General features: G+C 47.3%; 1 protein-coding gene and 1 long non-coding RNA gene across 7 annotated transcripts in view; both read right to left on the bottom strand.

Annotated features, from left to right (window-relative positions):
• The window catches only part of fam135a (family with sequence similarity 135 member A), a 60,399-nt gene that overhangs the window by 11,812 nt on the left and 22,148 nt on the right, over positions 1-26,439 (bottom strand). Inside the window, exons 4-15 of one of the 6 annotated variants that reach the window (XM_052514284.1) lie at positions 18,938-19,077; positions 16,630-16,700; positions 15,969-16,142; positions 15,602-15,728; positions 11,281-11,434; positions 9,824-9,901; positions 8,308-8,357; positions 7,838-7,996; positions 5,845-5,918; positions 4,865-5,010; positions 4,281-4,472; positions 7-2,098 (exon numbers count right to left, since the gene is read on the bottom strand). In XM_052514284.1, coding sequence (XP_052370244.1) covers positions 7-2,098; positions 4,281-4,472; positions 4,865-5,010; positions 5,845-5,918; positions 7,838-7,996; positions 8,308-8,357; positions 9,824-9,901; positions 11,281-11,434; positions 15,602-15,728; positions 15,969-16,142; positions 16,630-16,700; positions 18,938-19,077 — 3,457 coding nt within the window. The other 5 variants (XM_052514283.1, XM_052514282.1, XM_052514286.1 and 2 more) reach the window with 5 other exon arrangements.
• LOC127927670 (uncharacterized) lies at positions 8,364-9,815 on the bottom strand. Its single transcript, XR_008128352.1, has 3 exons — positions 9,456-9,815; positions 8,817-9,381; positions 8,364-8,738 (listed from the first exon to the last, which is right to left on the bottom strand). It is a non-coding gene; the product is annotated as an uncharacterized LOC127927670 (long non-coding RNA).

Raw genomic sequence — 26,439 nt, forward strand, 5'->3', positions numbered from 1 at the left:
ACTCACGCTTTCATCTGTGGTGTGGGGGCGCTGTCATACCAGCGCAGGCTGTTGGAGGTGAGGGAGGTGGAAGGGGTAGGGACTAGAATTCTCCCCTGGGAAGAGCCCACTGAGCTGGGAGCCAGGGGGGAGCGGACAGGGGCACCATAGCCTGGAGGAAGACCCCTGGGCTCCTGAACATGGTCCAGTCCCAACTGTTCAAACATCAGACTCCTTCCTACTGCCCCTCCATCCTCCTCCTCCTCGTCAACAACACCATTCACGAACGCCAAGCCGTCTCCTTCCTCGTAGAAGCCGTTCTCTATCATCTCGTTGTCCTCTTCCTCATCTTCCTCTACAGGCGGCCCCGGCCCCGCTCCAGACAGTATCCCCAGGGTGATAGCTGACGTCTCTACAGGGCTGATCTCTGAGACGTCTGTGCTGGAGCGAGAGCCAAAGTAGTTTTCTACCAGTCCCTTCTTCACCAGGTCACTGCTGCTGGCGGTGGAGTTAGAGGAGGGGTAGGAGGCTGTCTGGGGCTCACTACGGGGGGCACCTGGACCCCCTACGGCCCCCTCAGAGGAACATGTTAACAACCTGGGATCAGTGTTAAGTGTTGACTCAGAGGTTGAGGAAAAAGTCCTAGGAGGCAGATATTGAGATGCAGATCCCCCACTAGCAGTGGTGTTGAGGCCCAACCCAGCGTCGGGGTGCGTTTGGCTGGGTACAGAGCAGCGTGTTGGGACAGATGGTGGTGGTTCTCCAGAGAACACCAGGCTCTGTTGCTCCTGTACCAGAACACTGGACTTCCTCATTCCCCCTGGGCCTTGTGGCCCCTCGGCCTCCCCTCCTCCTACACTGCTGGAGCCCCTGGACACAGACGTACCCCCCTCCCCCTCGTCATCCGAGGGCAGCGAGTTGATGGAGGTGAGGGAAGACTGGACGCCGCTGACCGCGCTGACTGTGCTCTCCGGGTTGAGGCCCTGTCCAGTCCCCATGCTGCCCTTATGGACAGAGGTGGGCCGGACGGGCCGGGGAGCAGGGCTGAGTAGGGGTCGTTCGGCCTGCTGGGGGCCCAACTCAGTCTCAGGGGCCCCAACCAGCCCTACGGCCCCACCCTGGGTAGCCAGCTGGATATCGAAGGAACTGGGCTCGCTCTCGATACCAGAGTCGGAGAGGCGGGAGGAGGCACTGGGGACAGCAGCACCTCCGTCTGGTGGCAGCCTGATACAATCACCTTTCACCTGCTGTAGAAGCACCAGGCCTGTCCTCTGACTAACCTCTGTCATTACCTCTCTACCCCGAGGCCTGTCAGACACCTCAGAACTCCAGTCTCTCATAGCAAGGTGTTTAGAGTCGGACATACACAGGTCTGTCTGGGTGATTTCTGGGATATCTCTTTTGGAGGTCCCATCCCCATCCGTCCGACAGGGCAGGAGAACTGTCACTGTGTCTCCTTGGTACGGGTCCTTGTCACTGGGTTGGACCTCGATGTGCCTGAGTCCAGAGGCGGTAGAACCAGGCGTGTAGTGATCCGGCAGCTGCTGGCTGCAGTGGTCAACGGTAGCATTTTTGTTAATTACTTGGTTATTTTCTGTGGTGGCTAATCCGGCTACAGCTCCAGGACCAGCCTGGGCCGGCTTGTTCTGTGTGTCCAAGCTCACTAAGGCTGTGAAGTAACCTTTCTGGCTAGCCACGCCACTAGCTACTAGGACGTCATCCTCAAGGAGAGAGTCAAAATTAAGAACAGCATTTGCCTGTCCAGCGGCGGTGGTAGCACCAGGTTCAGGAAAATATTTGGAGATCCTAGTCCTTAGGTCAGTGTTGGAGTCTCCCCCAGTCACCCCCAGCAAGGCATCCCTCTCCCCCTGCTCCCTCTCCTCTCTCTGCTGCTTCAGGCCAGCCTCTCCCTGTCCCTGGGCCTCTCTGTCATGGTCAGTTTCTCCATGTGTTAGCTGTGAAGGGTTAGCCGAGTTCACGGCCTTCCCCAGGTTCTTATAAGCCACCAGAACCACAGAGTCCTTGGATCCCTGTCTGATGAGCTTCTTGGCGTTCTCCCTCTCCGTCTTGGCGTTCTCCCTCTCAGTCTTGGCGTTCTTCTTCAGTTTCACTGACTTGCCTTTAATACAAAGAAAAAGCATGTGTTTTATATTTAAGGAGTTTTATCACAAACCCAACATGCTTCAGATGAACTGATGAAACATCATGGTTCCCACTCTATTCAAGGGAGCATTGTCAAGGATTTGTCAGTGCCACATTTACCAAGACATATAGACTGAGACAGTACTCACTGGGGGCAGAACACACAATAACTATCACCTGAACGTCTAGCGTAGTAACTATCACCTGAACGTCTAGCGTAGTAACTATCACCTGAACGTCTAGCGTAGTAACTATCACCTGAACGTCTAGCGTAGTAACTATCACCTGAACGTCTAGCGTAGTAACTATCACCTGAACGTCTAGCGTAGTAACTATCACCTGAACGTCTAGCGTAGTAACTATCACCTGAACGTCTAGCGTAGTAACTATCACCTGAACGTCTAGCGTACTGTAGTAACTATCATCTGAACGTCTAGCGTACTGTAGTAACTATCACCTGAACGTCTAGCGTACTGTAGTAACTATCACCTGAACGTCTAGCGTACTGTAGTAACTATCACCTGAACGTCTAGCGTAGTAACTATCACCTGAACGTCTAGCGTACTGTAGTAACTATCACCTGAACGTCTAGCGTAGTAACTATCACCTGAACGTCTAGCGTACTGTAGTAACTATCACCTGAACGTCTAGCGTAGTAACTATCACCTGAACGTCTAGCGTAGTAACTATCACCTGAACGTCTAGCGTAGTAACTATCACCTGAACGTCTAGCGTAGTAACTATCACCTGAACGTCTAGCGTAGTAACTATCACCTGAACGTCTAGCGTAGTAACTATCACCTGAACGTCTAGCGTAGTAACTATCACCTGAACGTCTAGCGTAGTAACTATCACCTGAACGTCTAGCGTAGTAACTATCACCTGAACGTCTAGCGTAGTAACTATCACCTGAACGTCTAGCGTAGTAACTATCACCTGAACGTCTAGCGTAGTAACTATCACCTGAACGTCTAGCGTACTGTAGTAACTATCACCTGAACGTCTAGCGTAGTAACTATCACCTGAACGTCTAGCGTAGTAACTATCACCTGAACGTCTAGCGTACTGTAGTAACTATCACCTGAACGTCTAGCGTAGTAACTATCACCTGAACGTCTAGCGTAGTAACTATCACCTGAACGTCTAGCGTAGTAACTATCATCTGAACGTCTAGCGTAGTAACTATCACCTGAACGTCTAGCGTAGTAACTATCACCTGAACGTCTAGCGTACTGTAGTAACTATCACCTGAACGTCTAGCGTACTGTAGTAACTATCATCTGAACGTCTAGCGTAGTAACTATCACCTGAACGTCTAGCGTACTGTAGTAACTATCATCTGAACGTCTAGCGTAGTAACTATCACCTGAACGTCTAGCGTAGTAACTATCACCTGAACGTCTAGCGTAGTAACTATCACCTGAACGTCTAGCGTAGTAACTATCACCTGAACGTCTAGCGTAGTAACTATCACCTGAACGTCTAGCGTAGTAACTATCACCTGAACGTCTAGCGTAGTAACTATCACCTGAACGTCTAGCGTAGTAACTATCACCTGAACGTCTAGCGTAGTAACTATCACCTGAACGTCTAGCGTAGTAGCTATCACCTGAACGTCTAGCGTACTGTAGTAACTATCATCTGAACGTCTAGCGTAGTAACTATCATCTGAACGTCTAGCGTAGTAACTATCATCTGAACGTCTAGCGTAGTAACTATCATCTGAACGTCTAGCGTAGTAACTATCATCTGAACGTCTAGCGTAGTAACTATCATCTGAACGTCTAGCGTAGTAACTATCATCTGAACGTCTAGCGTAGTAACTATCATCTGAACGTCTAGCGTAGTAACTATCATCTGAACGTCTAGCGTAGTAACTATCATCTGAACGTCTAGCGTAGTAACTATCATCTGAACGTCTAGCGTAGTAACTATCATCTGAACGTCTAGCGTAGTAACTATCATCTGAACGTCTAGCGTAGTAACTATCATCTGAACGTCTAGCGTAGTAACTATCATCTGAACGTCTAGCGTAGTAACTATCATCTGAACGTCTAGCGTAGTAACTATCACCTGAACGTCTAGCGTAGTAACTATCACCTGAACGTCTAGCGTAGTAATCATGATAGTAACTATTCCTATGAATAACAACAACACACCTTTGGACTTGGGCAGGTCTGGGCAGTCATCGGGCCAGGTAGTGTCCATCATGGTTGGGGGACGAGGCTCCAGGATGGGGCTGGGGAAGGATGCTGCGGCAGCTGCAGTGGAAGAGGATGAGGCCTTAGAGTTACCGGAGGACGTGGAGCCACTCCGGGGGTTATGTATGCCCAGCCACGGCCCGTCCCGATCTGAAGCAGGGAAACCAGAGTATGGAGAAAATATCAAATACCAAATATATTCATAGAGAAAGACAAAGAAACACTTCCATGTTGCCACTTTCCAGTCTCACTTCAAATGTTCAAGGCACTTAAATTAACAAGTTACTGTGATTGTAGGAATGATATTTTAAAGTGCAAGCGTGAATGTGATTTTCCCTGATTAATCACAAATTCCTGCTTATATGACATAACCCTCTATACATATATCATAACCTAGCCCGAAAACAATATTTACTTTGCTGACTTTTCTAAATTGAAGTGATCACATCCCTGCTTTAAATAGCTGTCTCTCTAACGGTCTGCCATGTTACTTACTCATAGAAACAGAATCTATTTCATTCTATTTCTATTGCGTTGCTGACCTTCCGTGATAGAGTCCAGGTATCTGTCCTCGAAGATGATTGGCAGGGAGCTGACGTCCCCGTCCAGGTCAGCACATGCAACAGGAAGTGGTGGTAGAGACAGGAAGTAGGAGGAACTCTTGATGGCTGTGGTCATCTGCTGGTGGCTGTGAGCACTGACGTGAGGAGGAGAGAGAGGGGGCAGACGTGAGGAGGAGAGAGAGAGAGGGGGCAGACGTGAGGAGGAGAGAGAGAGAGGGGGCAGACGTGAGGAGGAGAGAGAGAGAGGGGGCAGACGTGAGGAGGAGAGAGAGAGAGAGGGGGCAGACGAGAGGAGGAGAGAGAGAGAGAGGGGGCAGACGTGAGGAGAGAGAGAGAGAGAGAGGGGGCAGACGTGAGGAGGAGAGAGAGAGAGGGGGCAGACGTGAGGAGGAGAGAGAGAGGGGGCAGACGTGAGGAGGAGAGAGAGAGGGGGCAGACGTGAGGAGGAGAGAGAGAGGGGGCAGACGTGAGGAGGAGAGAGAGAGGGGGCAGACGTGAGGAGGAGAGAGAGGGCAGACGTGAGGAGGAGAGAGAGGGCAGACGTGAGGAGGAGAGAGAGGGCAGACGTGAGGAGGAGAGAGAGGGCAGACGTGAGGAGGAGAGAGAGGGCAGACGTGAGGAGGAGAGAGAGGGCAGACGTGAGGAGGAGAGAGAGGGCAGACGTGAGGAGGAGAGAGAGGGCAGACGTGAGGAGGAGAGAGAGGGCAGACGTGAGGAGGAGAGAGGGGGAGAGAAGAGAAGACATGAGGAGGAGAGAAGAGAAGACATGAGGAGGAGAGAGAGGGAAGACGTGAGGAGGAGAGAGAGGGAAGACGTGAGGAGGAGAGAGAAGACGTGAGAAGGGGAAAAAATAAAACAGTACAAATCTTCATTTTCTGAATTGGTGGTTAATTAATCATAAAAACACACAAACAGAGACAGACAGGACACACACACACAATGTTAGTAGTTTGTCTTACTGTAGTTCCTGATAGGCCAGTGCCGTTTGTCTCGGGTGTTCCAGACAAAAGAAGGCCTCTGCAAATCTCCGCACCTGAAATAAGGAGAGCAAGAGACCAGAATGAGAACACATGAACAGAGTGAGGTGCTCCATGGTCAGCAGGATTAGTGAGGGGCTCCATGGTCAGCAGGGTTAGTGAGGGGCTCCCACGGTCAGCAGGGTTAGTGAGGTGCTCCATGGTCAGCAGGGTTAGTGAGGTGCTCCATGGTCAGCAGGGTTAGTGAGGTGCTCCATGGTCAGCAGGGTTAGTGAGGGGCTCCATGGTCAGCAGGGTTAGTGAGGGGCTCCACGGTCAGCAGGGTTAGTGAGGGCTCCACGGTCAGCAGGGTTAGTGAGGTGCTCCACGGTCAGCAGGGTTAGTGAGGTGCTCCACGGTCAGCAGGGTTAGTGAGGTGCTCCACGGTCAGCAGGGTTAGTGAGGTGCTCCCACGGTCAGCAGGGTTAGTGAGGTGCTCCACGGTCAGCAGGGTTAGTGAGGTGCTCCCACGGTCAGCAGGGTTAGTGAGGTGCTCCACGGTCAGCAGGGTTAGTGAGGTGCTCCACGGTCAGCAGGGTTAGTGAGGTGCTCCACGGTCAGCAGGGTTAGTGAGGTGCTCCACGGTCAGCAGGGTTAGTGAGATGCTCCATGGTCAGCAGGGTTAGTGAGGTGCTCCATGGTCAGCAGGGTTAGTGAGGTGCTCCACGGTCAGCAGGGTTAGTGAGGTGCTCCATGGTCAGCAGGGTTAGTGAGGTGCACCATGGTCAGCAGGGTTAGTGAGGTGCTCCATGGTCAGCAGGGTTAGTGAGGTGCACCATGGTCAGCAGGGTTAGTGAGGTGCTCCATGGTCAGCAGGGTTAGTAAGGTGCACCATGGTAGGCAGGGTTAGTGAGGTGCACCACGGTTAGTGAGGTGCACCATGCTCAGCAGGGTTAGTGAGGTGCACCACGGTTAGTGAGGTGCACCATGGTCAGCAGGGTTAGTGAGGTGCTCCATGGTCACCACGGTTAGTGAGGTGCACCATGGTAGGCAGGGTTAGTGAGGTGCACCACGGTTAGTGAGGTGCACCATGCTCAGCAGGGTTAGTGAGGTGCACCACGGTTAGTGAGTTGCTCCACAGTCACCACGGTTAGTGAGGTGCTCCACAGTCACCACGGTTAGTGAGGTGCTCCACAGTCACCACGGTTAGTGAGGTGCTCCACAGTCAGCAGGGTTAGTGAGGTGCTCCACAGTCACCACGGTTAGTGAGGTGCTCCACAGTCACCACGGTTAGTGAGGTGCTCCACAGTCAGCAGGGTTAGTGAGGTGCTCCACAGTCAGCAGGGTTAGTGAGGTGCTCCACAGTCAGCAGGGTTAGTGAGGTGCACCACGGTCAGCAGGGTTAGTGAGGTGCACCATGGTCAGCAGGGTTAGTGAGTTGCTCCACAGTCACCACGGTTAGTGAGGTGCTCCACAGTCACCACGGTTAGTGAGGTGCTCCACAGTCAGCAGGGTTAGTGAGGTGCACCACGGTCAGCAGGGTTAGTGAGGTGCACCATGGTCAGCAGGGTTAGTGAGGTGCTCCACAGTCAGCAGGGTTAGTGAGGTGCTCCATGGTCAGCAGGGTTAGTGGGGTGCTCCACGGTCAGCAGGGTTAGTGGGGTGCTCCACGGTCAGCAGGGTTAGTGGGGTGCTCCACGGTCAGCAGAGTTAGTGAGGTGTACCATGGTCAGCAGGGTTAGTGGGGTGCTCCACGGTCAGCAGGGTTAGTGAGGTGCACCATGGTCAGCAGGGTTTGTGAGGTGCTCCATGGTCAGCAGGGTTAGTGGGGTGCTCCACGGTCAGCAGGGTTAGTGGGGTGCTCCACGGTCAGCAGGGTTAGTGGGGTGCTCCACGGTCAGCAGGGTTAGTGAGGTGCACCATGGTCAGCAGGGTTTGTGAGGTGCTCCATGGTCAGCAGGGTTAGTGGGGTGCTTGGTGCTGCTAATCTACTCACTCTGAGTGTGTGATGCTCCACAGCCAGCAGGGCAGCAACATTCTCCTGCAGTGAGACCACCTCCAGGAACTGACCCCACAGGGCCATGAGGAGGGAACACAGCTGTGCCAGGTTCATATTGACCAGCTCTGCCAGCTCGTCCGGGCTCTCCGCTCTCTGCTGTTGGAGAGAGGGGGACATGGATTAGCCCAGTATAGACACCAGGGGGCGCCACAAAGACAAGCTAAAACCCAACCACAGGCCCTGTTCCAATTCCTCCATGTTTCCTTGAGGTCAGCACATCTCTATTTGATTTCAAATCCAATCATACTCAATGAAGAACTTTGTCCAGGAGTTTAAGTCCAGGACTTTAATCTGGGTCAGGGAGAACTGCCATAGTGCTGGAAGTGATTAGTCCACTAAGTAGACCTATCGACTTGACTATGAAAAGGGCTCAGACAGTGAGCTGATGGCAGAAACTAATATCGTACCTTGACTTGATCACAGAGCTCAGTGAGACGGTTCTCAACGTCTAGTTCCTCTGGAGAACAAAACAAAGAGCATTAAAAAGAGGTCCTTTTTTGTTGTCAATTCCACAATCATATACAGATCTGTCAAGTCTGACAGACAGGCTGGAAAATCAACGGTATCATTAGACATAAGAGCCCATCAGATAGATGAAGAGAAGACAAGAAGAGAGCCAGAGAGAGAGAGACCTGACCCCCAGAGATATGACTGTGACAGAAAAGGATTAGAAGAAGAAGAGAGCCAGAGAGAGAGAGACCTGGCCCCCAGAGATATGACTGTGACAGAAAAGGACTAGAAGAAGAAGAGAGCCAGAGAGAGAGAGAGACCTGGCCCCCAGAGATATGACTGTGACAGAAAAGGATTAGAAGAAGAAGAGAGCCAGAGAGAGAGAGACCTGGCCCCCAGAGATATGACTGTGACAGAAAAGGATTAGAAGAAGAAGAGAGCCAGAGAGAGAGAGAGAGAGAGAGACCTGGCCCCCAGAGATATGACTGTGGCAGAAAAGGACTAGAAGAAGAAGAGAGCCAGAGAGAGAGAGAGAGAGAGAGAGAGAGAGAGAGAGAGACCTGGCCCCCAGAGATATGACTGTGACAGAAAAGGATTAGAAGAAGAAGAGAGCCAGAGAGAGAGAGAGAGAGAGACCTGGCCCCCAGAGATATGACTGTGACAGAAAAGGACTAGAAGAAGAAGAGAGCCAGAGAGAGAGAGAGAGAGACCTGCCCCCAGAGATATGACTGTGACAGAAAAGGATTAGAAGAAGAAGAGAGCCAGAGAGAGAGAGAGAGAGAGACCTGGCCCCCAGAGATATGACTGTGACAGAAAAGGACTAGAAGAAGAAGAGAGAGAGAGAGAGAGAGAGAGAGAGAGAGAGACCTGGCCCCCAGAGATATGACTGTGACAGAAAAGGATTAGAAGAAGAAGAGAGACAGAGAGAGAGAAACCTGGCCCCCAGAGATATGACTGTGGCAGAAAAGGACTAGAAGAAGAAGAGAGCCAGAGAGAGAGAAATAGAGAGAGAGAGAGAGAGAGAGAGAGACCTGGCCGCCAGAGATATGACTGTGGCAGAAAAGGACTAGAAGAAGAAGGGAGCCAGAGAGAGAGAGAGAGAGACCTGGCCGCCAGAGATATGACTGTGGCAGAAAAGGACTAGAAGAAGAAGAGAGTCAGAGAGAGAGAGACCTGGCCCCCAGAGATATGACTGTGACAGAAAAGGACAAGAAGAAGGCCCACCTGTGGGGATAAGGAAGTGTGTGAATAAATGACAGACAGAGGACTATGACAGGCACTGACCTCTAGGAGTTATAGTGACTGAAAGACTGAGGCATTGAAGCACACAGAAAGATTACCAGGTGTGTGGGGGAAAAAAGAAAGGAACCAAGAGGAGAAGAAACCAAATGGGAAAAGAAAAGATGAAGAAGCAGGTTGAACTGAGTGTAGAGGGAAGGGACGGAGGGTAGGGTTCAGGTAGGGGGGACATACCTATAAAGACGTGCCTTTGGTCTGGAGGGAAGGGTCTTCTGAGTACTCTCTCATAAAGGACTTGCATGCTGGGCTTGGCTAGTAGGAGTGATTGGCACATATATAAGGGCATGTTTAACCTTGCTGTTGTTGTTACTATGCCCTCTAAGGTTAGAATGGATTAATAAGTACTTGATCATGTTCAGGATGAAACATTTTGTGACTGTGACTAACAGTCTGAAGCACCAGACCACAGCTAGTTGTAGGGAGGAGAGTTGATGTTGTGACTAACAGTCTGTGAAGCACCAGACCACAGCTAGTTGTAGGGAGGAGAGTTGATGTTGTGACTAACAGTCTGTGAAGCACCAGACCACAGCTAGTTGTAGGGAGGAGAGTTGATGTTGTGACTAACAGTCTGAAGCACCAGACCACAGCTAGTTGTAGGGAGGAGAGTTGATGTTGTGACTAACAGTCTGAAGCACCAGACCACAGCTAGTTGTAGGGAGGAGAGTTGATGTTGTGACTAACAGTCTGAAGCACCAGACCACAGCTAGTTGTAGGGAGGAGAGTTGATGTTGTGACTAACAGTCTGAAGCACCAGACCACAGCTAGTTGTAGGGAGGAGAGTTGATGTTGTGACTAACAGTCTGTGAAGCACCAGACCACAGCTAGTTGTAGGGAGGAGAGTTGATGTTGTGACTAACAGTCTGTGAAGCACCAGACCACAGCTAGTTGTAGGGAGGAGAGTTGATGTTGTGACTAAACAGTCTGTGAAGCACCAGACCACAGCTAGTTGTAGGGAGGAGAGTTGATGTTGTGACTAACAGTCTGTGAAGCACCAGACCACAGCTAGTTGTAGGGAGGAGAGTTGATGTTGTGACTCCAAGGGTGAGCAAGTCAACTACTACCATCAACTTCCATCTAGAATGGCTGAAAGGAATTATTTTTGTAGGAGGCAGGGAGCAAATGATGACATGCAAATACTATGATAAACAACACAGCCAGTTGATGGAGACAAATGTACAATACATCACTGATTCTAGATACAGACATTGGAAAAAGCAAGAGAGAGAAGAGCACAACATTAAACAAGAGCGTTCTAACAGTAAAGTCTGGCAGCAGGCTAGAGGTGTGTGTTTCTGGATCATGTTGGGGTGTAATACACAGCTGAATGTCCTGTAATTCTCTCACTGGGTATCAGGGCTCTCTAAATCTAATTCTTCAACTCAAACCCTGCAGTCAAATCAAGCTGCAGGTCCCGTGTTGTAATGTCAACGGCAAAACTGAGGTAATAAATGGACTATGGGGGAATGACCCAGTCTGTCAGCGCCACAGATCCATTACATCTGTGGAGCATCAACATCCTGGAGATTCTTTCCATTTCAGTTGACACGGTTTTTCTCCATGCAGCCACCTGGCAACGTGATGGGTGTGTGACTGACTGTTTCTAGTGTTACCATGGTGTAGTGTAGGTCTACCTAGCTCCATGCGGTGTGAGGAGGGCAGGTCCTTGCTGACGGAGGTGAAGTAACCAAACAGGCCCTGGTAGGCCAGCAGTAGGCTGGCACAGAGACTGTGGTGAAGACTAAATGCATGCTGCAGACATTGGTCTGACACCAGGAATGTTCTGCCCTGAAGGGAGGGAGACACACAGGGTTAATAACAGGTCATGAATAACAGGTCATACATAACAGGCTATAACAAGTCACAGATGCTGTGACACACAGAGTCAAGACAAGGTCACAGTGAAGAGAATGGATTCCTCATTGCACTCCTTTATGGTTTACTAAGTAATGGCTGCTTCCTTAACTTCAAATCGATTGTTCCCCTTTTATTCTATTGATACTATTATGCTGCTTTGCCTATGCCAAGATCATTCTAATGGGCCAAGATCATTCTAATGGGCCAAGATCATTCTAATGGGCCAAGATCTTTCTAATGGGCCAAGATCTTTCTAATGGGCCAAGATCTTTCTAATGGGCCAAGATCTTTCTAACGGGCCAATATCTTTCTAACGGGCCAATATCTTTCTAACGGGCCAATATCTTTCTAACGGGCCAATATCTTTCTAACGGGCCAATATCTTTCTAATGGGCCAATATCTTTCTAATGGGCCAATATCTTTCTAACAGACCAAGATCTTTCCAATGGGACAAGATTTTTCTAATGGGCCAAGATCGGTCTAATGGGCCAAGATCTTTCTTACGGGCCAATATCTTTCTAATGGGCCAAGATATTTCTTACACACCAAGATCTTTCTTACATGCCAAGATCTTTCTCACACGCCAAGATCTTTCTTACACGGCAAGATCTTTCTAATAACCCTTATCCCTTCCATTCACTGCCTGCAATTAATATGATGTGAAATAACCTGTATGGTACCACTGACTGGATAGCCATTACTAAGGAGGATGGCTGTTATGAAACTAGGAGAAGAGGTTGATGGATTTCACTGCCCTCTGAGCTGTGGTTGGTTTGTGTGTGTGTGTGTGTGTTCTGAGCTGTGTGTGTTCTGAGCTGTGTGTGTTCTGAGCTGTGTGTGTGTGTGTTCTGAGCTGTGTGTGTGTGTGTGTGTGTGTGTGTGTGTGTGTGTGTGTGTGTGTGTGTGTGTGTGTGTGTGTGTGTGTGTGTGTGTGTGTGTGTGTGTGTGTGTGTGTGTGTGTATTAGAGTGACAAGGGGACTGAGCTTTGTCTCTAGCATTCCACTTCAGTGAGCATGTTGCATTCAGGCATCAACCCAATCTGTGTGTGTGTGTGTGTGTGTGTGTGTGTGTGTGTGTGTGTGTGTGTGTGTGTGTGTGTGTGTTATTACAAACCAGTTACTCTTAGACCTCCAGCTAAATCCAACATCTCTCCCTAATGGCTTCTAGTAGAGCTTCTTCTTCCCCATCTCATCGGTCAATAACCTCTCCTACCACAACTTGTTTTCCTTCTGCCCTGTACCTTACAGTCTTTATGAAGTACAGCTTGTCCCTGGCAGCAGAACACTCATTCTTATAGAAGTCATTACTAGCAGCTTGTCCCTGTCAGCAGAACACTCATTCTTATAGAAGTCATTACTAGCAGCTTGTCCCTGGCAGCAGAACACTCATTCTTATAGAAGTCATTACTAGCAGCTTGCCCCTGTCAGCAGAACACTCATTCTTATAGAAGTCAATACTAGCAGCTCGTCCCTGTCAGCAGAACACTCATTCTTATAGAAGTCATTACTAGCAGCAGAACACTCATTCTTATAGAAGTCATTACTAGCAGCAGAACACTCAGTCTTATAAAAGTCAATACTAGCAGCAGAACACTCATTCTTATAGAAGTCATTACTAGCAGCAGAACACTCAGTCTTATAAAAGTCAATACTAGCAGCAGAACACTGTCTTATAGAAGTCATTACTAGCAGCTGAACACTCAGTCTTATAAAAGTCAATACTAGCAGCAGAACACTGTCTTATAGAAGTCATTACTAGCAGCAGAACACTCAGTCTTATAAAAGTCAATACTAGCAGCAGAACACTGTTCTTATAGAAGTCATTACTAGCAGCAGAACACTCAGTCTTATAAAAGTCAATACTAGCAGCAGAACACTCGGTCCTATAGAAGTCATTACTAGCAGCAGAACACTCGTTCCTATAGAAGTCATTACTAGCAGCAGAACACTCGTTCCTATAGAAGTCATTACTAGCAGCAGAACACTCGTTCCTATAGAAGTCATTACTAGCAGCAGAACACTCGTTCCTATAGAAGTCATTACTAACAGCAGAACACTCGTTCCTATAGAAGTCATTACTAACAGCAGAACACTCGTTCCTATAGAAGTCATTACTAGCAGCAGAACACTCGTTCCTATAGAAGTCATTACTAGCAGCAGAACACTCGTTCCTATAGAAGTCATTACTAGCAGCAGAACACTCGTTCCTATAGAAGTCATTACTAGCAGCAGAACACTCGTTCCTATAGAAGTCATTACTAGCAGCAGAACACTCGTTCCTATAGAAGTCATTACTAGCAGCAGAACACTCGTTCCTATAGAAGTCATTACTAGCAGAATAAGGGTCACAAAATACAGATAACTTTTGGACATCACGGTTGGAAGATTCCCGGAATTAGGAGGGGAATAAGTATGAAATCTGTGAATCCTCCAACAGGATTTCTGGATGAAGGTGTACTAGACGGGTCGGTTATTTGGTTGATATGCTGTTGGTCGATTTCTTTAGATCTAGATATATTGTCATGGCACACGAGACATCTGTCTGATTCCTGCCTGTCTCAGTGGACTAATCCGTTGGGGAGGCAGGGGGGATGGCACAGTCCATCACTAAGACAGGCTTCAGTTGAGAGGGTGTCTGATTCCTGCCCGTCTCAGTGGACTAATCCGTTGGGGAGGCAGGGGGGATGGCACAGTCCATCACTAAGACAGGCTTCAGTTGAGAGGGTGTCTGATTCCTGCCTGTCTCGGTAGACTAATCCGTTGCGGAGGCAGGGGGGATGGCACAGTCCATCACTAAGACAGGCTTCAGTTGAGAGGGTGTCTGATTCCTGCCTGTCTCGGTAGACTAATCCGTTGCGGAGGCAGGGGGGGTGGCACAGTCCATCACTAAGACAGGCTTCAGTTGAGAGGGTGTTTGCTTTGGTAACTCAAGCAATTTGATAGAATGGAGAAAATAAGTGACATTGCATTGGTTTTTCCATAAATGTCTAGAGAGTATGAGAGTATTCCTTAGGCCTAGAATACAGTATGTGTGAAGATAATGCTTTGGGTATCATTTAAAATGTTGGCGTTAAGAAGGTAAGTGTGGCTTAGATGCACAAGACTCATCTCTCTTCAGAATGCGTCTTCTCCGGCCAATTCATTGTTTCATATTAACTGTGTGAATGGTTTGCCCTACGATTGTTAAATTCTATCAATTCACCATGACACATAACACCAGTAGTACCTTTCATTCTCATCTATCGATGTTTGTTTTGTTCCAGTCATTTCTGTTCATGGATTCAACATATTATTATTTGGCCTACAGTCAGGGAAGAAGAGGAGCTACTAGAAGCCATTAGTGAGAGATGACTGATTAATCTGGAGGTTGAGGACTAGTTGGTTTGTAATTACCATTCTCCATGTCAGAGTGAACACGTTGTTTGTAGAGCTCACAACCTATGCTACACTCGTGAGACACGTTTTGGTTTATTTCATTCCATTTAAGAGTTTGGTCAATTTATTCATTGTATTATGTTTGGAGCGCTCCTGTTAATATTGTTTAAGGACGTGCACCTGATTATCCATAGATGTAGACCTAGGCTACCTGGCCTGTGTGCAAATGTAGAAAGGTGCCTATTTGGGGAAGTCTGATAGTATCTGTGATTGTCTTAATTCACCACCACTAATGAGCTGTGGAGCTTCTCAAAGTGTTTATTTCTTTACCTCAAACAGCAGGTGAACAAAGTATAGTTTTACATCCATTGAGAATGACAATAGTTCCTCAATGTATTTGAAACATCTTTCCATCTTTCTCCCATCGGTAAAGGGGAAACATGTCATATGGTCTGATCCAGTGGAAACGTCATAGCAGGAGGAGGAGGGTCGGGAAAATGTATTTTTATTTTGGTTATGTTGATCTCTGGCTCCGTCTTGAGTCATTTGTGCATCTTAATTATTCAATCACAGTGCCCTTAAAGCATCAGACAAGCTCAGTACATATAGTTGATTTTATAGGGTGTGTCAATATATGGAAAAATACATGTTTTAGAACAGACAATTCGGACGAGAACATTTTTTTTTGAGGAAGACAGCCCTGAGGCCTAAACTATACTTACATCAGCAGACAGCTGTTTGACATAGCTGGTTCCAAACACCACATTCTCCAGGGCCGGGATGACAGAGTCTTTACTCTGCTGGGGGGCGGTGCGATTCAGCCATGTACTCTTCACTAGCCGGGGGAAACTACAACAGACAACAGCCATTAAGGAATCAGGCCTTACTGGTCAACACCTTTCAGTTATACTGCTCTGAAGACCAAGTCTGAACTGGAGGCTGGATAAATAGAGTGTAGATTTACATCTTAGTCATTTAGCAGACACTCTTATCCAGAGAGACTTATGCTTATTTATGAACGTGATGATATATCCAAGTCAGTCCGAAGTCACACCCTATTCCCTATACAGTGGGGGGTGTGTGTGTTACCTGATGAGGGGTTGGTGCAGGGCAACCAGGGATGCGTGGACGGCCATAGAGACGACAGACAGGTGGAAGTAGTCGAACATGATATTAATGTGTTGGTGGATGCCTCGGTTCAGGCTAAAGTGCAAGCGGAGCGAACGACTGCTGATGTTCTGCAGGGAGCTGAGCTCCTCGGGCCTAGTGGGAAAGAACGTATCTGCTGGAGAAACTCAAATCATACAATAGAAAAAACTTATTCATATAGATGCATAAAGAATATTAAAAAACTGTGTGCAATGTTTCCATCTGAAGTATTGGGAAATATTCGACTTGAAATGCACTGCTGCACATTCCCTTGGTATAAACAGACCCCATCAGACGTGTCTAAAAAGTGCCGGAGACGGGTTTATTAAGGACACCATAGCAGAGATTCAAAAACACAATCTTCATCTAAAAATAGCCAGATCTGGGTTAAAATACTACTTGAAGAATTGTAAAAACTTTATCTGGGGTTGAATGAGCTTGCCGGGTGTTTTAGTTGCAAACCTGCAACCCCCATCCATCTGGCTTTCTGGGCAGGCTTAAGAAAACACTAAAAGTACAGTATCTAAGACTTCAAATGGTGTTTGAACACAGGTTTGGTAAGAGCATAAGAAGCACAGTGTTCGGCCATGATGAAACATACGAGAAGTCTCCATCTGTGAAGTATAACTCCAGAGAGAGCTGGAAGTCCATGTCGTTGAGGGATTCTTCTACCTGAAGAGGGATAGAAACAGACAGGGGAAACAATCATTTCAGAGGGGGAAAAGAAACTGAGCCTATTTCCCCATCGACAGAGGAACTGATTTCCACCATGACAACAACCCAAGAGCACCATTCACTAGCGTACTACTTAGTATGAAGCAATGTGCAGTACTGGACATGCATTCTTAGTAGTACGTACTAGAGGTCGACCGATTATGATTTTTCAACGCCGATACCAATTATTGGAGGACCAAAAAAAGCCGATACCGATTAATCGTCCGATTTAAAAAATATATATATGTATTTGTAATAATGACAATTACAACAATACTGAATTAACACTTATTTTAACTTAATATAATACATCAATAAAATCAATTTAGCTTCAAGTAGATAATGAAACATGTTCAATTTGTTTTAAATAATGCAAAAACAAAGTGTTGGAGAAGAACGTAAAAGTGCAATATGTGCCATGTAAGAAAGCTAACGTTTCAGTTCCTTGCTCAGAACATGAGAACATATGAAAGCTGGTGGTTCCTTTTAACATGAATATTCCCAGGTAAGAAGCTTAAGGTTGTAGTTATTATAGGACTATTTCCCTCTATACCATTTCCCTCTTTGTATTTCATTAACCTTTGACTATTGGATGTTCTTATAGGCACTTTAGTATTGCCAGTGTAACAGTATAGCTTCTGTCCCTCTCCTCGCTCCTGCCTGGGCTCGAACCTGCAACACAACGACAACAGCCACCACATTGAAGCAGCGTTTCCCATGCAGAGCCAGGGAAACAACCACCCCAAGGCTCAGAGCGAGTGAAGTATGAAACGCTATTAGCGCCCGCTAACCAGCCAGCCATTTCACTTCGGTTACACCAGCCTCATCTCGGGAGTTGATAGGTTTGAAGTCATAAACAGCTCAATGCTTGACGCACAACGAAGAGCTGCTGGCAAAACGCACGAAAGTGCTGTTTGAATGAATGTTTACACGCCTGCTTCTGCCTACCATCGCTCAGTCAGACACTTAGATACTTGTATGCTCAGTCAGATTATATGCAACGCAGGACACGCTAGATAATATCTAGTAATATCATCAACCATGTGTAGTTAACTAGTGATTATGATTGAACACAGGCTAGCCAGAGCCTCAGTGAAAGTCAGCCTATTGTCCTCTATAGCAGAACTGATTCTAACCAGCACAACGACAACTTGGTCATTGGTCACGGTCTTAGCCTACAGTCTAGCGTCCTCAGCTTAGCCTACAGTCTAGCGTCCTCAGCTTAGCCTACAGTCTAGCGTCCTCAGCTTAGCCTACAGTCTAGCGTCCTCAGCTTAGCCTACAGTCTAGCGTCCTCAGCTTAGCCTACAGTCTAGCGTCCTCAGCTTAGCCTACAGTCTAGCGTCCTCAGCTTAGCCTACAGTCTAGCGTCCTCAGCTTAGCCTACAGTCTAGCGTCCTCAGCTTAGCCTACAGTCTCAGCTTAGCCTACAGTCAGCTCCTAGCCTACAGTCTAGCGTCCTCAGCTTAGCCTACAGTCTAGCGTCCTCAGCTTAGCCTACAGTCAGTCTAGCGTCCTCAGCTTAGCCTACAGTCTAGCGTCCTCAGCTTAGCCTACAGTCTAGCGTCCTCAGCTTAGCCTACAGTCTAGCAGTAGCCCTCAGCGTCCTCAGCTTAGCCTACAGTCTAGCGTCCTCAGCTTAGCCTACAGTCTAGCGTCCTCAGCTTAGCCTACAGTCTAGCGTCCTCAGCTTAGCCTACAGTCTAGCGTCCTCAGCTTAGCCTACAGTCTAGCGTCCTCAGCTTAGCCTACAGTCTAGCGTAGCCCTCAGCTCCTCAGCTTAGCCTACAGTCTAGCGTCCTCAGCTTAGCCTACAGTCTAGCGTCCTCAGCTTAGCCTACAGTCTAGCTTCCTCAGCTTAGCCTACAGTCTAGCTTCCTCAGCTTAGCCTACAGTCTAGCGTCCTCAGCTTAGCCTACAGTCTAGCTTCCTCAGCTTAGCCTACAGTCTAGCTTCCTCAGCTTAGCCTACAGTCTAGCGTCCTCAGCTTAGCCTACAGTCTAGCTTCCTCAGCTTAGCCTACAGTCGAGCTTCCTCAGCTTAGCCTACAGTCTAGCTTCCTCAGTTTAGCCTACAGTCTAGCGTCCTCAGCTTAGCCTACAGTCTAGCCTCCTCGTCTTAACCTACAGTCTAGCTTCCTTGTCTTAACCTACAGTCTAGCTTCCTTGTCTTAGCCTACAGTCTAGCTTCATTACCTTCTTCTCATCCAGCAGCATCATGATTTTGAACACCAGCACATCATTGACAACCACCTCCTCGTTCTTATAGAGGATCTGGAAGGTCTTGCTGCAGATGACGTCATCGACCACAGCTGCAGGGAAGGCCAGATCAGAACCTGTAATGAGAAGACATTTGTTTGAATGCAGAAAACTTACATCAACACAGTAATACACAATGACTGTATCAACAAAATAACTGAGATTAACTGGAGGCTAGGAACTGGAGAGGAGTGGGGGGGGGTTAGGTACTGGAGAGGAGGGTGGGTTAGGTACTGGAGAGGGGGGGGGGTTAGGTACTGGAGAGGAGTGGGGGGGTTAGGTACTGGAGAGGAGGGGGGTTAGGTACTGGAGAGGAGGTGGGGGGGTTAGGTACTGGAGAGGAGTGGGGGGGTTAGGTACTGGAGAGGAGTGGGGGGTTAGGTACTGGAGAGGAGTACAGAGAGGGGGGGTTAGGTACTGGAGAGGAGTGGGGGGTTAGGTACTGGAGAGGAGTGGGGGTTAGGTACTGGAGAGGAGTTAGGGGGGTTAGGTACGGAGAGGAGTGGGGGTTAGGTACTGGAGGAGTGGGGGAAGTAGCTACGGAGAGGGTGGGGGGTTAGGTACTGGAGAGGAGTGGGGGGTTAGGTACTGGAGAGGAGTGGGGGGGTTAGGTACTGGAGAGGAGAGGGGGGTTAGGTACTGGAGGGGGGAGGGGGGGTTAGGTACTGGAGAGGAGGGGGGGTTAGGTACTGAGAGAGGAGGTGGAGAGGGGGGTTAGGTACTGGAGAGGAGGGGGGTTAGGTACTGGAGAGGAGAGAGGAGTGGGGGGTTAGGTACTGGAGAGGAGGGGGTTAGGTACTAGAGAGGAGTGGGGGGGTTAGGTACTGGAGAGGAGTGGGGGCGGGGGGTTAGGTACTGGAGAGGAGTGGGGGTTAGGTACTGGAGAGGAGTAGGGGGTTAGGTACTGAGAAGAGGGGGGTAGGTACTGAGAAGAGGGGGGTAGTGGGGGGTAGGTACTGAGAAGAGGGGTGGTTAGGTACTGAGAGGAGTGGGGGGGTTAGGTACTGAGAGGAGGGGGTTAGGTACTGAGAAGAAGGGCAGGTTAGGTACTGAGAGGAGTGGGGGGGGTTAGGTACTGAGAAGAAGGGGGGGTTAGGTACTGAGAAGAGGGGGGGGTTAGGTACTGAGAGGAGGGGTGGTTAGGTACTGAGAGGAGGGGGGGTTAGGTACTGAGAAGGAGGGCGGGTTAGGTACTGAGAAGAAGGGGGTTAGGTACTGAGAGGAGGGGGGTTAGGTACTGAGAGGAGGGGGGTTAGGTAGGGAGGAGGCAAGGTACTGAGAGGAGGGGTGGTTAGGTACTGAGAGGAGGGGGGGTTAGGTACTGAGAAGAAGGGGGGTTAGGTACTGAGAAGAAGGGGGGTTAGGTACTGAGAAGAGGGGGAGGGGTAGGTACTGAGAAGAGGTGGGGGGGTAGGTACTGAGAAGAGGTGGGGGGTAGGTACTGAGAGGGGGGGGGGTACTGAGAAAAGGGGGGTTTAGGTACTGAGAGGTGGGGGGGGTTGGGTACTACTAATAGGGGGAAAAACCCAAACAGTAACATATCAGGATAATATTTGACGATATATCACATAATTATGACTATCACAATATACATTTTTGCGCTGCTTAGCTGTACCAAAACTTTTTAAATAAGTAAAATTTGTTTTTAGTACTTTTATTTCCATGACGGATCAAAACTTGTTTTCCATTGGCTCTCTGTCCCTCTGCAGCAGACATATGATGAGCAATATGTTTGGAACATGGAATCCTAATAAAATCACAGTATCGAATAGCAATACATATAGAATTGTGAGAATTGTGACACATATCACATCGGCACCAAAGTATGGTGATAATATCGTATCGTGAGGTCCCTGGCAATTCCCAGCACTACTAGGTACCGGTGAGAAGTTGGCCAGTTAACTTCCTATGAACAGCTTACAGTACATGTTCCCTCTAGCAGACATCCAGGATGTCAGCTGTGACCTGGCAGCAGTCTGAGGCATGTCCTGGCAGCATAGACACAGCAAACAGACGCAGTCAGTCTGTTGGTTGTTTTTACACATGGCTGATGACTTACAAGGATGACTAACCATTTCCTATCCTTACTAGGTGATTAATGGCACTATAGAACCTGCAACTATGTGATCAGCCGTGGAGGAACTAACAGCACTATAGAACCTGCAACTATGTGATCAGCCGTGGAGGAACTAACAGCACTATAGAACCTGCAACTATGTGATCAGCCGTGAAGGAACTAACAGCACTATAGAACCTGCAACTATGTGATCAGCCGTGGAGGAACTAACAGCACTATAGAACCTGCAACTATGTGATCAGCCGTGGAGGAACTAACAGCACTATAGAACCTGCAACTATGTGATCAGCCGTGAAGGAACTAACAGCACTATAGAACCTGCAACTATGTGATCAGCCGTGGAAGGACTAACAGCACTACAGAACCTGCAACTATGAGATCAGCCGTGGAGGGAAAGACCAGAGAGGAACAGGAATCCACCAACCCAGGAAGGAAAACACCATACTGCTGGTGGAAAATACAATACAAGCTCATGGAACAGCTTTCTGCTGAAAATGAAACAACCCCATTTTGGGGAATTAGCCTATTTCACCACTTAAAGTATAACACCAACTCTAGTCAATTGGGTGTACTACCAATGCCAGAGAGTCCTGGCTAGCAAGAGACCAGAGACAAGGCCTCCTATTAATAGGCCACTTAGAAACCCCAGGGTTGAGGTGAGGAGGAAGAACCAATCCCACTCAGCTAAAGCTCTCAGCCTCTCACTGACTCCTATCAGGCTCAGAGCAGAAAACACTGGAGCATCCTGCAATCTCATCCTCCTTTGTCCCCTCTTAATCCTCACTGTGACAGGAGGATTGGTTGTTGGGGGACAGAACGCAGCGTATTGTGAGGCTGGAGTGGAGGGAGCAAAGGCATTCCTCTCAGTGCAGACCAGGACAGGGATGAGCCGTGACTGTTCCAGGCTGCCAGGACTGCCAGGAAAGAGTTGGGAACAAGGCTGGTTGTGTGAGATCAACCAGTCCTGCCACTCTGCCAACTCCAAACCAACAACAAAACCCAATGGAGGAGTAGACCAAATCTACATTCATCTGAAGGACTTCCCTCAATGTCATTCAACCAAGAGTATCACTGTCAGTTCAAATGGATATTCAACTCACACATTGGAACTCTAGATGAACGCCATCTTTCACATTAAAAGAGGAAGCATCACCATTCTGGAACACACAAAATCAGACCAGACGATTTAGAGGAGAGATTCATATCATATTTGCCATCTCTCAGCTTGCTGCCCTTTGAAATAACCTCTCTGACAAATGAATCAACCGTACAAGCTAGCTTTTATAGGTGGTCACCTACACTAGAAAATAGTATTAAGGATCCAGTTTTTGGGATAGGGGGTAGCATTTTCACTTTTGGATGAATAGCGTGCCCAGAGTGAACTGCCTCCTACTCTGTCCCAGATGCTAATATATGCATATTATTATTAGTATTGGATAGAAAACACTCTGAAGTTTCTAAAACTGTTTGAATGATGTCTGAGTATAACAGAACTCATTTGGTAGGCGAAAACCTGAGAAAAATCCAACCAGGAAGTGGGACATTTGAGGTTTGTAGTTTGTCAAAGCTTGGCCTACAGAGTACACATTGAGATATGGATGAGTTTGCACTTCCTAGGGCTAGATGTCAACCGTCTTTTTAAACTTGAATGACGATTCTACTATAAAGGAGGGGCTCATGAGAGCTGTTTGAGTCAGTGTTCTGGCATAGTGCCTCGGTCTCATGACACGCGCTCCCGACAGAGTTACCTCTCGTTCCAGTGCCTTTCTAAAGACAAAGGAATTCTCTGGTTGGAACATTATTGATTGATTCCATACATTGTTTGACATGTTTCTAAAGGACTGTAATGGAACTTTGAGTTTTTGTCTGGATGAAATGCTCACGCCTCATGAAGATGGATTACTGGGCTGAACACGCTAACAACAAGTGGCTATTTGGACATGAATGACAACTTTATGGAACAAATCAGTCATTTATTGTCGAACTGGGATTCCTGGGACTGCCTTCTGATGAAGATCATCAAAGGTAAGTGAGTAAGTGAGTAAGAATATTTATGGTGTTGTTTCTAACTTTGTTGATTCCAAAATGGCGGCTACTCCTCTGGCTGTTTTGGGTTCTGAGCGCCGTTCTCAGATTATGCTTTTTCCTTAATTTTTTTTTTTACATCTGACACAGCGGTTGCATTAAGGAGAAGTCTATCTTTAATTCTGTGAATAACACTAGTATCTTTTATCAATGTTTATTATTAGTATTTCTGCAAAATCACCGGATGTTTTGGAATCCAAACATTACTGCACGTAAGGCGCCAATGTAAACCGAGATTTTGGAATATAAATATGCACATTATCGAACAAAACTTACACGTATTGTGTAACATGATGTCCTATGAGTGTCATCTAATGAAGATCATCAAAGGTTAGTGATTCATTTTATCTATATTTCTGCTTTTTGTGACTCCTATCTTTGGCTGGGAAAATGGCTGTGTTTTTTCGACTTGGCGGTGATCTAACATAATCATATGTTGTGCTTTAGCTGTAAAGCATTTTTTTTTTTTAAATCGGACATGATGGGTAGATTAACAAGATGTTTATCTTTCATTTGCTGTATTGGACTTGTTAATGTGTGAAAGTTACATATTTCTAAAAATATATTTTTGAATTTCGAGCGCTGCCTTCTCAGCGGAATGTTGTCGAGGTGTTCTGCTAGCGGAACCCCTGCGCTAGAAAGGTTAACGTCTGGCCTAATCATTCCCTTCATAGTAAAATATGTTGAAGGAGAACCAAGAACATAAATAAAACCCTCCCAAATGATGAACAATATGGAACCTGCTACACACGCAATCAGAAAACATCTCTGTTAATGAAGCATAACGAATGGTTAGACAGCACACAGCACAACTTGGACTCGGATCATAATTCCATCTTGCTCTCACATCGTTACAAACAGAACATTACATCTGAAAAACCTTGGATAACGTAGGTGAAGGATTGGTCTGAAATAAATATGGACATGTTATTAAAAGGCTGCTTTGACTGTATCATTTGGGGGGTATTATGTGACACAAACAAAAACATTGAGGAACTGAATGGGACCATTACTGACTACATACAGTGTGTTCTGAAACTATTCAGACACCCTTGACATTTTCTACATGTTACGTTACAGCCTTATTCTAAAATTGTTTTTTTTTTATCATCAATCTACACATAATACCCCTTAATGACAAAGTGAAAACAGGTTTCTAGAAATGTTTGCAACCCCCCCCAAAACAGAAATACCTGACTTACATAACTATTCAGACCCTTTGCTATGAGACTCGAAACTGAGCTCAGGTGCATCCTGTTTCCATTGATCATCCTTGAGGATGTTTCTATAACTTGATTGGAGTCCACCTGTTATAAATTAAATTGATTGGACATGATTTGGAAAGCCACACAGCTGTCTTTACAAAAGGTCCCACAGTTGACAGTGCATGTCAAGAGGAAAAACCAAGCCATAAGGTCGAAGGAATTGTCCGTAGAGCTCCGAGACAGGATTGTGTCGAGGGTATCAAACAATGTCTGCAGCAATCGGTGGGGAAGGGCTTTGGTCAGGGAAAAGACCAAGAACACGATGGTAACTCCAGAGCTCCAGAGTTCCTCTGACCTGAATGCCAAGCGTCAGGTCTGGAGGAAACCTGGCACCATCCCTACAGTGAAGCATGGTGGTGGCAGCATCATGCTGTGGGGATATTTTTCAGCAGCAGGGACTGAAAGACGAGTCAGGATCAAGGGAAAGATGAACGGAGCAAAGTACAGAGATCATTGATGAAAACATGTTCCAGAACACTCAGGACTTCAGACTGGGGTGAAGGTTCACCTTCCAACAGGACAACGACCCTAAGCACACAGCCAAGACAACGCAGGAGTGGCTTCGGGACTAGTCTCTGAATGTCGTTGAGTGGCCCAGCCACTGATCGAACATCTCTGGAGACCTGAAAATAGCTGTGCAGCAACGCTCCCCATCCAGCCCGACAGAGCTTGAGAGAATCTTCAGAGAAGAATAGGAGAAACTCCTCAAACACAGGTGTGCCGAGCTTATAGCTTCATAACCAAGAAGACTTGAGGCTGTAATCGCTGCCAAAGGCACTGTTCCTTCTCCTTTAATGTGACCTGACCTCGGCCCCCATTCCATACTAATCCAAATCTCTCCACCCTTATCAGTGACTGCAAACATGTGATTGTCTTTCCTTTACTCAGTACATTCCAAGCCTCTGGCTCAAATCCACCCTTAATTGATCCAACCATATACATTCCTCCTACGGATACCCATTCACTTCTGGTATAGAAACCAGACTGTGGCACTCCTCATTTCCGCATGATTAACAATATTTCAAGTTTAGAACTCAGAACCCATTTTGAGTAAAGGGTCTGAATACGTATGTAAAACATTTAAAATGATGTGCAAAAATGTCATCCATTTTAGAATAAGGATGTAACAAAATGTGGGAAAAGTCACAGGGTGGATACAACTCTGATGAAATCCATTCAAAGAAACATTAAACAGAGTTTAAAAACTACTTGGATTACAAACTCAAAATGGAAAACATAATTGAAAAGAATAATACATGGGATGGCAAACCCAGAATCATCCCAGAGTCCCAGAATCATCCCAGAATCATCCCAGAGTCCCAGAATCATCCCAGAATCATCCCAGAGTAGTCTCTGAAAAGGTTGCCTTTCAGGTCTTCTCCAAACTCAATCCTCAGAAAGCAAAAGGCTGTGATGGTCTAAGTGGGATGTTATCAGGGAGTGTAAGTGGCTGTGTAACATGTACAAAATACTTTTTCAAATGTCATTGGACAGCAGCAGAAGCGCCCAAATCTGGAAAAGTGAAACTATCGTGCCCATTCACAAAGTGAATCATCCAAATCCCTGAATGATGGTCATCCCATCTGCTTGATCTCTGTGATAATCTAATGTTTGGACCCCATTGTCCTGGGACACCTTCTCCTTCACACAGAGAGCCTACTGGACCCGTTCCAGCTGGCATATAAACCAGGCCATGGAACTGAAGATGCGCCGGTCTTCCTCCTTCATCAAATCTACATGATCTGGATAAACCACGTTCATATGCCACAATACTTTTTGTAGATTTGTTTTTATCTGCTTTCAACACATTACATCCTGATATTCTGGTGAACAAACTTGCGACCATGGGCATCAACGCACGTCTCATCAACTGGATCAGGTGTTCTCTCACCAGTCGGGTCAGAAGAGGTTCCGTGTGAATACATCAGAACCCACTAACCGCCAATATAAGGGTACCCCAGAGCAGTGTCCTTTTGCTGGTTCGGTTCACCCTCTACACTAACATTTGCACC

The sequence above is a fragment of the Oncorhynchus keta genome, unplaced genomic scaffold (assembly GCF_023373465.1).
Source record: "Oncorhynchus keta strain PuntledgeMale-10-30-2019 unplaced genomic scaffold, Oket_V2 Un_scaffold_17242_pilon_pilon, whole genome shotgun sequence".
NCBI lineage: Eukaryota > Metazoa > Chordata > Actinopteri > Salmoniformes > Salmonidae > Oncorhynchus > Oncorhynchus keta.